Source organism: Oryctolagus cuniculus, chromosome 1 (assembly GCF_964237555.1).
Source record: "Oryctolagus cuniculus chromosome 1, mOryCun1.1, whole genome shotgun sequence".
NCBI classification, from domain to species: Eukaryota; Metazoa; Chordata; class Mammalia; order Lagomorpha; family Leporidae; genus Oryctolagus; species Oryctolagus cuniculus.
The window spans coordinates 30,726,961-30,740,498 of NC_091432.1; the positions used below are offsets into that span (position 1 = coordinate 30,726,961).

At 40.0% G+C, this 13,538-nt stretch overlaps 1 protein-coding gene across 3 annotated transcripts in view; it reads left to right on the plus strand.

Moving 5' to 3' along the window:
* The window catches only part of SLC1A2 (solute carrier family 1 member 2), a 160,340-nt gene extending 147,046 nt beyond the window's left edge, over positions 1–13,294 (plus strand). For all 3 annotated transcript variants that reach the window (XM_008269754.4, XM_051825964.2, XM_008269759.4), the window contains exon 11: positions 3,595–13,294. In XM_008269754.4, coding sequence (XP_008267976.1) covers positions 3,595–3,666 — 72 coding nt within the window. In that variant the 3' untranslated portion in view covers positions 3,667–13,294. The remainder of the gene's footprint in view (positions 1–3,594) is intronic.
* The last annotated feature ends 244 nt before the right edge of the window (positions 13,295–13,538 follow it).

Consider the following 13,538-nt stretch of genomic DNA (forward strand, 5'->3'; position numbering starts at 1 on the left):
CACTAATTTAATAGGTTTTCTCAAATATTTTCCCCAAGAACTTATGTTTTCTGGAATTTTCTTGGCTTTCAAATATTGTATTCCTCAATGAAACATCAATGGAGATTTCCAGCATCATTTTATTTGCATAACAAGAGTATACCTCCTTGCTGCATATCATATATTGGAAAACATGTGCCCACATAATTCTATGCAGCTATATTTTTCTCCGTTATTTTTGTGAGAAGACTTGAGTTTTGACCTGAAAGTCACTTTGCTCCAAAAATGTGGAAGCGTCATAGTAAAGAGTAACTATGCTTCAGAGCAATTACTCAGAGATGTCTTTTGAAAAGCATGACATCTCACATACTTCCTGGTAGTGCTACCTTTCCTGTAGCATAGATGTTCTGGGATCCCCTACAAGCAATTGGGTGCCATGTCTTCAGGCTTGATGGGCTCTGTATAGCCTTCATGTTAATTAATTTGACATTGTCAAAGACAGCATCATGACCAGAGTGGAGCAAACTTGGAGAAACCCTGGCAGGTGAGCAGAGTCAATGTTGGGGGTTGGTTAGTTAAGAGGATACCACATAGCAGCTGAGGATATTCTGGACCTAACACAGATCTCTGTTATCTTTGTCATTCCTGCTAAGAATGTCACTTTTAATCATTACTTTCTTCCTGTGTTGCTTCTGAGTCATCCTTAGTACACACTGAGGCTTCTGGCAAGCAATTAACAGTGGCACAGATGCAATGCTCCTTATGTGACTGTAATGTAAGTCTAGAATGCTAGTGGACCAGCCACTGTCTTTTGCTCATCCCCTCTACAGCAGGTGCACGTGTGGGTTAGCCAGAGCTCTCACATGGACTACTGAGGGAACCTACTCATCAGAGGCAATTGCAAAAATCAATGAATTGATTCAGTGAAAATGATTCAAATATTTAGAAATTCAGAGTAAATGTGCTATATTATACTCCATCAAAATATTAGCATTCTCATGGAACTGCTTTATGTACTATTGTGTTCAACAAGTGCTTATTGTGTGCCTTAAAAGATTTACTTGATTGGTCCAGTCTCTTCTTATGTGTCCTATATTTTGAGCATTCATCAAGTGTTTATTGAGCATCTATCACCACAAAGCCCTGATTAGGCATGAGAGGACAAGGTGTTAGTGCAGATAAAACTTGGTCTCAAAATATTGCCATACAAGAAAATATAGTGCAAAACAAAATGAATTCACCATGTATATATTCTTATCTAATAATTGTATGTAAGAATATTTCTGTGTTTAATTGGCTGTGGCATATCCCTTTTGGAACTTCTCTAGTATCTTTAATGTTGTACAGGACACACTATAAAAAAGGTTTATAAGTACAGAGATATTTCTGGATTTCAGAATTCTTAGATTTTCTTTTCCTGAGGGACATCAAGCATACCAGGAGATATTTGCTTCATTTTTCAAAGAAAACTATTTTAAACTCTAAAGGAAGATGTGTGTGAAACACCCCTATCCTTAGGAAGAAACCTATGTGGAACAAGACTTTGTCCTCATTTATCATGTGTCCCAGCGGCTAAAACAGTGTCTGGTGTGTTGTAGGTGCTCAGTAAATATTTGTAAAGTGTATCGTTTTAGCATCTTGATCCTATCCTATATGAGTATTTCATATAGTCCAATCCCTTTTTTTTTCTGCTGGATAGTTCCATTGAGATAATTGCTCAATCTCTCCATAAAATCAACCACCCAACCAACCACCTACAGACTCATTGGTTAAATGGCATTTAGATGTTCTGTGATCAGTCTGAGCAGGTCATGAAGATGATGGGCGTGACCTTGTTAGTTAAATAATATCTCAGCTGTTTGCATCTTCAAGAAGGAATTGAGATCAGCTCAGTGAAGATGAGTTGGTCCTAAGCCTTCACTAGGTCAGGCAAGTTGACTCTTCTCACTCTTGGTCAGTGGGTTGTATTGACACTGGCATGGAAAGAGACATCCAAAACTGTGGGAGATGAGTTTACATCCTTCCTCACAATATTGGGATCACATTTATTCATTCCTTTCTACTCCCTTCTGGTCAATTCTAGGTCTAACTCTTTCTCATCTTTTAAAAATTGAAATGGAAGATGTCAATGCTTCCTCTCAATGACCTTCTCTTTTTGCATTTCTATTACCCAGATGATTGGAGCAGAGGAGTGGCATGGTTTGGGGAGTAGGGTTTGAGATGTCTTTAGCCCATCTGGGAAAGGAAATTCCTAAAACCCTGCTGTCTCAGCTACTTTTGAAACAAAACCCTAAGCATTTACAAACAAGAAACACATTCCCCAAAGGCACCACATCATGACTGATAATTTTGCATCATTGTTCATCTGGTCCATCACTGAATGTCATAGAGAATGAGCAACTTTCCCTAGACAGACTGTCTCTGACAGTCTTTCTTGACTGTTCAATGAAGGGGAAACAAATTTGCTGCAGCTCTGGTCAAAACTTTAACCATTTCAGGATTATTACGTCATGTTGGCCTCTCTATTTTCAAATTCTTGCCTTGGTGAAAGTAGCTTGAAGTTACACATTAGCTTTTTAATTGTAATCAAAATAACTGCATGTGGCATAGTCATTGCTAATTGCATGATCTTTCTAAAAAGGTTGTGGAGCTAATGGGAATTTTATCTTCATTTGCTTGGTTTGTGAAGGGTACTTGTGTTCCTAGCATGTTGTGTGTTCATGATGCATGCATTTCACTTCCACCTGGGTGAGGAGAAAGTCAGATTTCTTTCCAACATTGCTGCATTGTCATGTCTCCATATTCTAATGCTTCCATAAATCCAGTCTCTCCATTATGTGGAATATCAATCGTGGGTTTAATTTTGCACATGGCGTTGAGGACAGACACACAGAAGGTAAGCTAGGACACTACTTAGAAGTGGAGGGGAGAGCCTCTCCTTCTGTGTAAAGGTTCAGTTCATTTTGAGCCAGAAAGCATCATATGGACAGTCTGGTAATTCTTTTTGATTATTAAATGTCTACATTGAAATCTTGAGATTTATATTGTCACTAATCTCAGGCTTTGAATCTCCCTCTTGTCCTTTTGTGTTTCATTTTGAAAGCCATAGGAGAGTCAGACCATCAAGATTTCTGATTTTTAAGTTGGACATGTGTGAAAGCCACCTGGCCTCATTGTAACTGAACCTTTCACATGCATGAGTAGAACTAGCTGCCAAGTTCTGGAATTTTTTCTCTGTGGTTGTATGGAGTAGCACATGGCCCTCTGTTTTAAGGACTGTGTTATTGTGTGGTGGATTTTGGGTAGTTAGACACCTACCAACCCTAAACATATAGATGTTGTCCCCCAAAATGCAAAGTGTCTATTACCCTGCAATCCTCTCATGGCATATGTGCTTTTATTTAATTCACAAATCATTATTGAACATCAAGACAGCCTCCAAATCCATTTGGAAGGAATTCCATCTACAGTTACTTTTTCAGTTGTATAGCCTGACTCTGGATCTGGTGCTTCTCCACATAACCTGTGTTTTTTTTGTTTTTGTTTTGTTTTGTTTTTGTTTTTGTTTTCTGGTTCATGGCCTGTAAGCTGGTTGTTGATGATAATTATTTTCAGGTTACTCTGGCAGCCAATGGAAAGTCAGCTGACTGCAGTGTTGAGGAAGAGCCTTGGAAACGTGAAAAATAAGGATATGACTCTCAGCAAATTGTTGAATGAACTCCCCAGCTTATCATGTGGTAAAAGATGATGTAAACAAGCTTTCTTTAAAAAGGAAAAAATGCATATATTTCTATGTTTACTTAATCTGTTAGCTGAGGCTTAGAGGAGCTGTTGTGAGTCAGTGATGACAGGCACGGTGCTGTGTTTTTGCCAAATGATGCTTCGTAACTGTCTAATTCTCTCACTTGTGTTATTGTTTGAATGGATGCTGCTGGAGGAATCCCTTTCAACTGAAGACACGTTCTTATTAGCAGAATTGTGGATGCTCTGCTCCTAGGGGACATGATTAATGCAGTGTAGGTAGCATATTCCAGGGACTTGGGAGAATAAGCAAGCTCATGGTGTGTTATTCCTTCAAGTGTTCTGTGTCTTACCTTTTTATGCACAAGAGATTCTGTTAGAAGCTGCTAGTAGGAACTCCCCTTAAATGTCTTGTAGAGTTTGCACATGTGTTGATTAAATGCAAGTACATGTCTTAGGGAACTATGACAATTTCTCTTATATGAATTCTTTAAGTTCAATGTCTCAAAGAGAGTCTTAGTGGGACGTGCACTCTTATAGGCTGTTGGATACGGCATCCAATGCATCTTGCCCTATCTGATATAGCCTATGTGAACAATGATTGAAATTTCTAACTATGTCTCATAATTCTCTCTAAATTTTATAATGGATTAAAGAGTCTTTTATCTATAGCCAACATATACAGTGGCAAAAATAAGGGCACGTAATCAATCCAAATTTTAACCAGATTTAAATATTCAAATTTGTTTACATTTGGTTCACACTCATCTGTCACAGTGAAATCAAGTAAGATTGTTTGATCTGTTTTACTTTCTTTGTTTCACCCATAAGCTTCTTATTTAGGTTTCTAACCTTAAAAAAGCATTTTTAATTCCCAAGTTCTTCCAGCTGTATTCTCATCAACCTGGAAGGCCTGATCATTTTACCCTCCTGACACGCAGAGCGGACTTGTATTGGCTATGCCTCTTTTAATTCCAGGTCTTGATAAAACAACAAAAAAGTAATTAATATGTAGAAAGCTATTTGTTATATTGTATTAAAGCACATAAAATCAGTTACAGAACTTGGTTGGAAGAAGAGCCAGCCTTTCTCCCCAGTCTTCTCTTTGGAAAGGAACAGAAAACAACATCTGTGTAAAATCCTATAAAGGTGATGTTCCCATGGCAGAATCCAGACAGCCTGGAACCATAAAGTAGGAACAAAGAATGGCTCTACACAACTTCACAGATGGAGCTTTTCTCAAGGCTGTGAAAATCAGAAGGGATAAAAAATATAATTGGCATAGCACAGTGCCTTACCTATGGTAGGCAGCCAAGGATCCTTAGTGATTAGTTATGCAAACTAACTTTTTAATGTCTTTGCTATTATTTCCTATTAAATAAGCCACAGTATTTTACTAAGGTTGCTGGGTTTGGGAGTTGGATTGAGACTTGAAACATTGAGAAATAAAGCCTAGCTGACTCTAAGCAATATGTAGAACCTTGGCCCACTGGTGGGGCCAGGGTATATCATCCGAGACCAGCAGAGGGATGTTGGGATATTCATAAATAGCTATAGAATCCACATTCTCTAAAGATAGGGTATTGACAGACATCATTATCCTGTGTTACCTACTCCTTGTGTCTTCTGTCTTCCAACTCAGATGCCTTTGGAATATACAAAATAGGAGATTTCACTTACTTCTGTCTCTTAAACCCTATCCACTTTTTGATCAAACTCTCTGTTGAGCAGTATTAAGCAGCATTTTTGCTTTTTTAAAAAAATATATTGGGCTTTGTTTTCATTAGATAGGTCATCAGCAGGGTGGCCAAGGACATAGTAATGGAAAATGCATCTTATAGCAGATGTGGGCCAAGAAGACAGTTCTGGGGGTTAGCTATGAAACTGTTAAGATTGTCATTAAGTAGTACCCAAGAGCTTTTCTACAGTGAGTAGAAGGATCTAGGCAAGACATTTGAGAGCTTGTTGCTTTTTGCTGTGGAAGGCCAACTTGGCACCTGCATACACTGACATTATCCTCAAAGAAGTAATCATAGAATTGTCTTATCAAGACTCTGCCTAAAAGGTTTTCTGCTTTTGTTGTGTTTTTAGCTTTTTCCTAGCTATCCTGTTAGCCTATAAATATGTGAGGGGACAGTGTGTTCAGAAAGGACAAGGTACATAGTTTAGCAAAGCAGGTTTTTCTGGTTTCAGACTGTATGAAGTAAGTCTCCTGAGAGTATACTTAGAAAATCACATTTACCTGGAAAATCAATAAATAATATTAAAAATAAGAAATTTATCAAATTCAGGACCAGCCTGAAAATCCAGGATGTATGTAGAGTTGACATGCGACTGTGTCCTCTGGTTTGTTTAGGCCTTCTTCATTCTTCCTATGCCATGCCCATTAGAGATTTCCTTGTCCAGTATATGTGCCATAAACAGAAAAAAAAATGGATCTAGAAAATACCTCCAACAACTTTTATTTAAATAAAATCCACAGAGCCCATCAGTTACGTGTAGATTGATCCTAATAGACCCAACATTGATATGAATGCTTCAAATAGTCTGTGGATATTTGATGATGTATGAATGTTCTATTTATATACAAGAGAGCATGGCAGGTACATACACTACATTTGATAAAATTTGTAAGTCATAATATTTTTAAAAGATTTATTTTATTTATTTGAAAGAGTTACAGAGAGAGGTAGAGCCAGAGAGAGAGAGAGTTCTTCCATCTGCTGGTTCACTCCCAAAATGACTGCAGTGGCCAAAGCAGAGCTGATCTGAAGCCAGGAGCCAGGATCTTCTTCCAGGTCTCCCAGATGGGTACAGGGGCCCAAACACTTGGGCCATCTTTTACTGCTTTCCCAGGTACATAAGCAGGGAGCTGGATTGGAAGTGGAGCAGCCGGGACATGAACCGGGACCTATATGGGATTCCAATGCTACAACCTGGGGCTTTAACCCACTGCGCCACAGTGCCAGCCCCTATAAGTCATAATTTTGACAACACCATTTTGTTACAAGCCCATTCACTGTTTCTAAGATTCAGAATCATTTCAGGAGAAAACCAACAAAATAGGCTTTAGTTCTTCCATGTCTTATTCTTTCCCCTTGGGAAAGCCAAGTGGAATCATCATTTAATTACTTACTAAAATTCAACAGATCCAGTTCAGTACATGAGAAGAATGACTTATCTCTAAAGGTAATGTTGGCTCTTTGAGCTGTGCTTCCCATACAAAGAGTGCCAGAGAACTAAGGAACTCACTGAGATCAACGGACATTCCACATAGGACTTTGGGTGAAGAGATCCAAACTAAGCAGCCATTAGATTCAATTTTTTACTTCTTACTGGGTGTAGAAATACAGCCTGTAGTCTCATTGCCTGAAGAGGATACCATGACCTATAAAAGACAAATAGGAATTCTCCTCTCCTACCACTAATCAGCCTGTGTAATCCCAAAAGCTTAAAAAAGGCTGCCCAAATGGGTAGCTCCTGGGTTTAGATTTGTGGAAGCTAAGAAAGGCTTAGTGAAGATTCAGTTCATGGGGAGATTCCTTGTAGATGAATCTCCAGGACTAGTTGATTAGAGGGTCTCAGGTCATTTCCACTCATGCATGGAGAGCTATATCATTTGTAAGTGTGTCTAGTCAAGAAATCCTTTCAGAGTGCGATTGTAGGAAAACTCACCTACTGAGTCTCCAGAAGAAACCCAATTGTGCCATGTCTTTGGAAATGCACTTCCCTTGACTCTCGATTACAAAAATTATTTTGTAATTGTTTTTTTACTTTTATCAGAATCAAGGCCTCTGCTTTAGCACTACTTTCCCACCAGTCCAGCAGTAAATCCAAGTAGCTACACACAGGCTCCGAGATAATTCTCCACAGTTTTGACTCTTGGAAAACAAGTCTTGGCAGTTCTTAACCTGGTTTGACGACTCAGTGTGCACAGCAGATACACCCCAGGAGAGAGGTGTATCTTCCCACTTAACTGCTTGTGCATTCTCATAGCCATCCAGTTGTCTGGGTTGCTAGTTTTATTTTACTTATTCTCCAACTGAACTCATTCCGAGCCAAAAAAAGGGACCAAGTGGGATTTTCAGTTATTGTAATACTTGCTCTTGGAATAAGGTTACTAGGGCCTAGGAGGCATAAGAAGATTAGGTTAAATCAAAGGGCCTGGAAGAATTTTGAAGTGTGAGTTTTGTAAGCCTCATTGTCAGAGATTAAGGCTTTCAGTATCCTTAGTAAATTCTGGCTACACCTAAAGGAAGGATCACGGGGTGCTGACCCAGGCATGTGGCACTAGAGACAGGTTGTTCTCCTTGGGTGGGGTACATTCAAAGCTGCTCATGAAACATTTTCTTACGATTTTCCCTAAAGGAAAACTCATCTTTCCTCTCTTTCTTCTCTTTTCCTTTTATTCTACTTATTGTTGCAGCTTAAGAGAAACTTTAGCAAACCATACTACAAATTCATGCAAAGGTTGGTTTTACAACAAATAACAGAGGATCTTAATTGAATAGGATCTAATCGCCTAGCATAGCACAACTAATTCAGGCAGTGACATAGAGAGGAGGAGAAACAATGATTTCCTAGAGAAAACTTTTGCCATAGACTCTTATGTTTTGAGCTGTACAATGTACACAAGTCACTTTATGTTCCATATGAGAAGCGAAGGAGTTGATTAAATGCCTAAAACCCCTTTCTAGCTCTACAAATCCATGATATTATGAGATCTGCTTTAATTTCTTCCATTTTAAGAGGCTTACTACTCTAAAATATCACTTATTTGTATTTTAATCCAGAAGAGTCCATCACAGTAACACATAATCGATTTTACACATAATCAATTTACATGTTCTGCATCCCCTTTTGGGTGGGTTGGGGGGAATTCAGCTCAAGCCTCTGTTCATTTGGTGTTTCACACAAGCTCGGAAGGCAGCCATGCAGCTCACACTTGGTGTTTTGGAACACCGACAAGCATCCTTTCATGAAAGTTCCCCTCACCTAAACTCACCGTCCTCCTACAAGTAGGGATTCAGCTCAGGGAAAAATGCTGCCAGAATCACCCCGAGGGGACTGGATGATTCTGCAGCCTCACTCAAGCTCTTGCATCATTCCTGCTGTAGCAACAGAGCCCACTCCGAATACCCAAACCACATCATTTTCTCCAAACGGTCCTAATTGCCAACCCAGTATGGGAATTTGGGAGCGTTTGGCAAATACACTTGAATATTCTTATGAAATTCAGTGCAAGACTTGCACAATCACAGCAACTGCCTGTAAATACCTTCCTTCCTCTGCCTGCCTGCAGATACACACATCCATTCACAGGTAAAGTGGACTGAGTCCTTTCTCTGGAGGGATAGGCAGGGCTATTTGATTGAATTCATTTTCAGATTTTCCTCTTGGTTTGTTTTTATCACGGGCTTCACAACACAGGTAGAGAAACTCCAGCACACAGTAACAGAGTTTTGTTGGCTGCTGTTGCGCTTGGCAGTGCTGCAGAGTTTCTGGGGTGAATGGGATCCAGTGCATGGTCCATCAGGTGCACATTACCAGCCATGACCTTTAAATGACCCCTTACACTTGCTGACACTGCTGCAATGGGCCATTGCTTGGAGCTTTGCTTTTTGCCGAAACCTCTGCTAATACAGAGTAGAGTTGGTATACCTTGTGTTGTAAGCACCTCTATTGCCATGGGAGACTTCAGCTCTTTAGATTTGGGAGAACAAATTGTAAAGCTAGGGCTAAAAAGATTGGGTTTCTTTTTGCTTGTCTGTTTTTCCTGCTAGTGCACAAGACCGGTTGCAAGAGCAGCCAGATAAACACAACTGCTTAACTGATCCATGTAAGAACCTAGGGGAAAGTGAGAGTAGCCCCGAAGTTCCTGTTTCTTTCACTCTAAGTAACATCCTGAATCATTTCTGAACAGTTCTTCTCCCACGTGCAGCCTTGCTTCGTCTTCAACTTCTGGGCCAAGTCTCCATTTTGAGATTTTAGAGAGTTCTCCTGGGTGTCATGCAGGGCCCTTTGGGATTGAGAAGAAAACCTATGCGTGGGACAGACTGGCTGCTTTGCAGAGTCAGCACTTGACCTAGTAAGCAGGTAGCAACAGGTGCCTGGTTTCTCTGAAGACACTCCCAACCCCAGGTGAGTGTTGGAAACCAACAACCACCTCTTACCTGTGTCATCACCCCATGGAGACAAGGACCATGCAGTGGGGCCCTGTTGCTTCTGGGGGTCTCCATGTGTTCCCCGGGCAACCATGTAGCCTGCCTGGAAACAGCCTGTTACCTTTGCTGGGGGACAGATAACACACTTGCTATGAAGGTGGGTCCAGCACATCTCCAAGTTTCTCCCCACGAAGCAAATTCTCTGCGAGACAGGATCAGAAAGCTGGCTCTCTGGTAGCTTGATACTCTGGGAGAGTTACTTTCCTTCTAAGAAGTCACCCTTGGCTTTCAGATTTTTCTACAAATCACCTTAACTCCTTTCCCTCCTCCTTCCCCTGGAAAAACCTCAGCATTGCATCTCCTTGTTGCACAACACAGATCAGATTGTCTGGTCGCTATAGAGATTTGTATATAAAGAAAAGCCTACTTTTTGAGGATTTTTGTATCTTGTTTTCTATTTGTTTTCTACAAATTGAGGAGAGAGCTGGCAAACTGTGAATCTAAATTTAACCTTGCTGCCAGCAGATACAGTTTTGGCTTCCAGGTAAGAATCAATATCTCCAGGGGCAGTATCTTGCCCTCTGATCAGTATTGCATCTCAAATCCACAAATACCTACAGCCCAATATGACATTACTTTTTAGACAAAGCTCCATGTTTCTTTACTATGATTTATAAAAAGCATGATAAAATGTATTTATAGTCCTGGGTATTACATGATTCATGTTAATTTAGCCTTTAATAATGTTATAGGTTTGTATCTATTTTTCAGAAATCAGCAAGAACTCAGTGTACACTGAATTCACCTATTTACTATCTGTGATTTTGCATACAGATATTTTCTTACGGTATTTTCTATATAGCCACATATGTAGAATCATAACTAATTAGAGCACAGGGAATTTCTACAACAATTTCACTGTATCACATGTTTCCTGAGCACATTACTGCATTTGGAAAAAAAAAAAAACCCTAGTTCTAAGTGAACAAAAGGACCATTAAGCATAAGGAATTGCTGAAATCCCTTAGATGATTAAGATATACCTCTAAACAATTCATTTTTCAACTCGAGGAATGGTGCTGATTTCTTATTTTTGACACCAGTCCTTGTTTTCCCAGCTGAGCCATTCTAATTTTGTTTTTCTCTGAGATGATCAAAGGCAAAGTAATAAGGATGGGACCCTTGGTGTGCAGGAAGCTCCCATACTTTTCCCAAATGTTTATGTGGACACCAGTTTAGGAAAACTGAGTCACAAACACAGAGGATGGGTGCAAGGAAGTAAATGAAGAGATTTGCTGCAATTAATTCTGGCCCAGCAAAATGGTAGTAAATATCACATTGTTATGTAAATTGAGCACATATTTTTAAAGAAAAAATTATGTTTTTAGTACCAGCTGTGAAGCAATGTTGTATCAGTGAGGGCTGGATACTGGAGCTTAGAAGCTGTGCAGAAGTCTGGGTGCATTCCATCCTCAGGTGAATAACTATCTATGTAACCTTCCCAAAAGGTGAATCAGTAGCCACTGCCAAGGCAAGATATCTTTTCTCCACCAAACACACCTTCTGATGTGTTGGTAGGGCTAGTATTTTTGTCAATTTAAAATGTAGTTGGTTACATAGCAAGTGTCCTGATGTGTATTTGAACCTGCTCCCCATTGAGCAAAAGGATTAGATATGCCCTCAACTGGCAGAGGTTGTATCTGTTTTCAAGTGCAGCTAGCTGTCAAAGCATGAAGTTCTTGTGTGTACACACTGACACTTGGTCCACGCATGAAGAACAGTGCCTATGCACTTTGTGTAGCTATAATGTAGGTATCTGTGTAATTTCAGTGAAATGGTGTATAGATGTATTTTAATTTAATTTAAATGTTATTTTTGGCTATTCATCTAAATGCAGTAGCTATATTGATGGGTGTTTTTGAAAACCCCTCTTTTCCTCCCTAGATAACCTAGCAGTGAGTCATTCCTCCTCTTTCTTGATGTGACATGGGGATATATATGAGTGAAAGAACTTATCTGTGAATCCTTTGTAATGATGATTGAAAGTCTTATGTATGTCCAGCACCTTTGTAAATACACCATTCAGAGCAGGAATGGGCTGGGTGTGTGTCCTGCTTCTTAGTGAAAAGTCATCGGGCATTTGTACAATCCACAGTGAATGCAACTGTGGAGCTTTTGAGCATCTAGGCTTAGGTAGGTTTAGAATGAGGACATTGATCTGCAGTCCTCCTCAGCTTGCTTGGTGGATTGGGCTCAGACAGACAGGTTGTCGGCCTGCTCCTGCGCATGTCAGTATCATGTCCTTAGGGAAGGGTCAGACTCTCTGGTTGCCAAATACTCCTCACGATGCACATGACTTAAAGGTTTTGAATCGCCTTGTCCCCCTTGGCTTCTTGAGTCAGGGTTTGGGAAAAACGTTTGCTGCCTAACTGCCAGGCAGGTGAAACCTCCCCAAAGCACGGTTCTGGCAGTAACTGCACACTTGTCTGTAGAAAGGGAGACCATTGTAAGCACAGGGAGAGTCCGCGTATGGCTTTGGGGGTGGGAGAGGGGCAAGTGACAGAACACCGATCCCACATATGTGAAGGGAGTATGACCTCCTCTACCTAATATGCTCTGTATGTTTGGAGTAATTGAAGATGAGATTGGCTGATGCAACTGTACACTTGCCGCCAAAACTGTAATTCTGTCTAATTACCACTAGATGCAATTCTATGAGGTCTATAGTTCCTGTAATCCCTTCCTCCTGTCAAGGACAGAGAAGAAATACCCATGTACTGTGGGCAACACTAAGAGTCCCTCTGGTTTCTCAAGAGGAGTGAAGCCTCTGATATCACAGGAGAACACAAAGCACAATGGTTTGAAGTGGCTTCTCCAAATGAATGGAATAAGGAGATACGGTCGACAGGCACATTTTTTCTGGAAAATGTGGCTTCTTCAACTCCTGTCACGTTCAGAGTGGAAAACTTACTGAAAGAAAACTAGCCTATAGGCAGGATTCTCTGAAGATTCTTGACTGTCAAGAATGAAAAATAATACTTGTTTCCCTCACATGCACAATCCCGTTGGTCTGAAGTCATATAAAATAGAGCACCTATAGAACATAGTGTTGAAGGACTAACAAATGCAAAAAAAGATAAAAATGTCAACTAATTTGGGAGTTGTTTCTTATATATGGTATTAGGAAATGCCTTGTTAGCAAAGCACATTTTGAGTAGTTGAAGTCTTTTGTTTTCACCTTTAGTTTTCTAAGCTTTCTCACAAAGTGGACTGATTTCTGTAACATTTCATGTGTACAATAACTGGATGTTCTTTATATGCTGGAAATAACCTGTGAATACCATATTTCACTAAGTGTTTTAACTTTTGTGTGTATATATCTCTCATCAATAAATGTCGATTTGAATTTCTCTTGGTTGTGGTCTCTTCCTCAGTGTCCATTTTAGACTATTGTTGATGACATAGTAATGATCTCCAGTGTTACTTTTGGGTAAATTTACAGATTAAAGGCCGAAATATCCAAATAGATGTTTTCTGGGAATCCTAGGCAATGTGAAGTCACATCTTATGATCTAAGTTAATGAGCTGGGGCTGGCACTGTGGCATAGTAGGCTAAGCCTCGACCTGCAGCCCCAGGCATCCCATGTGGGCACT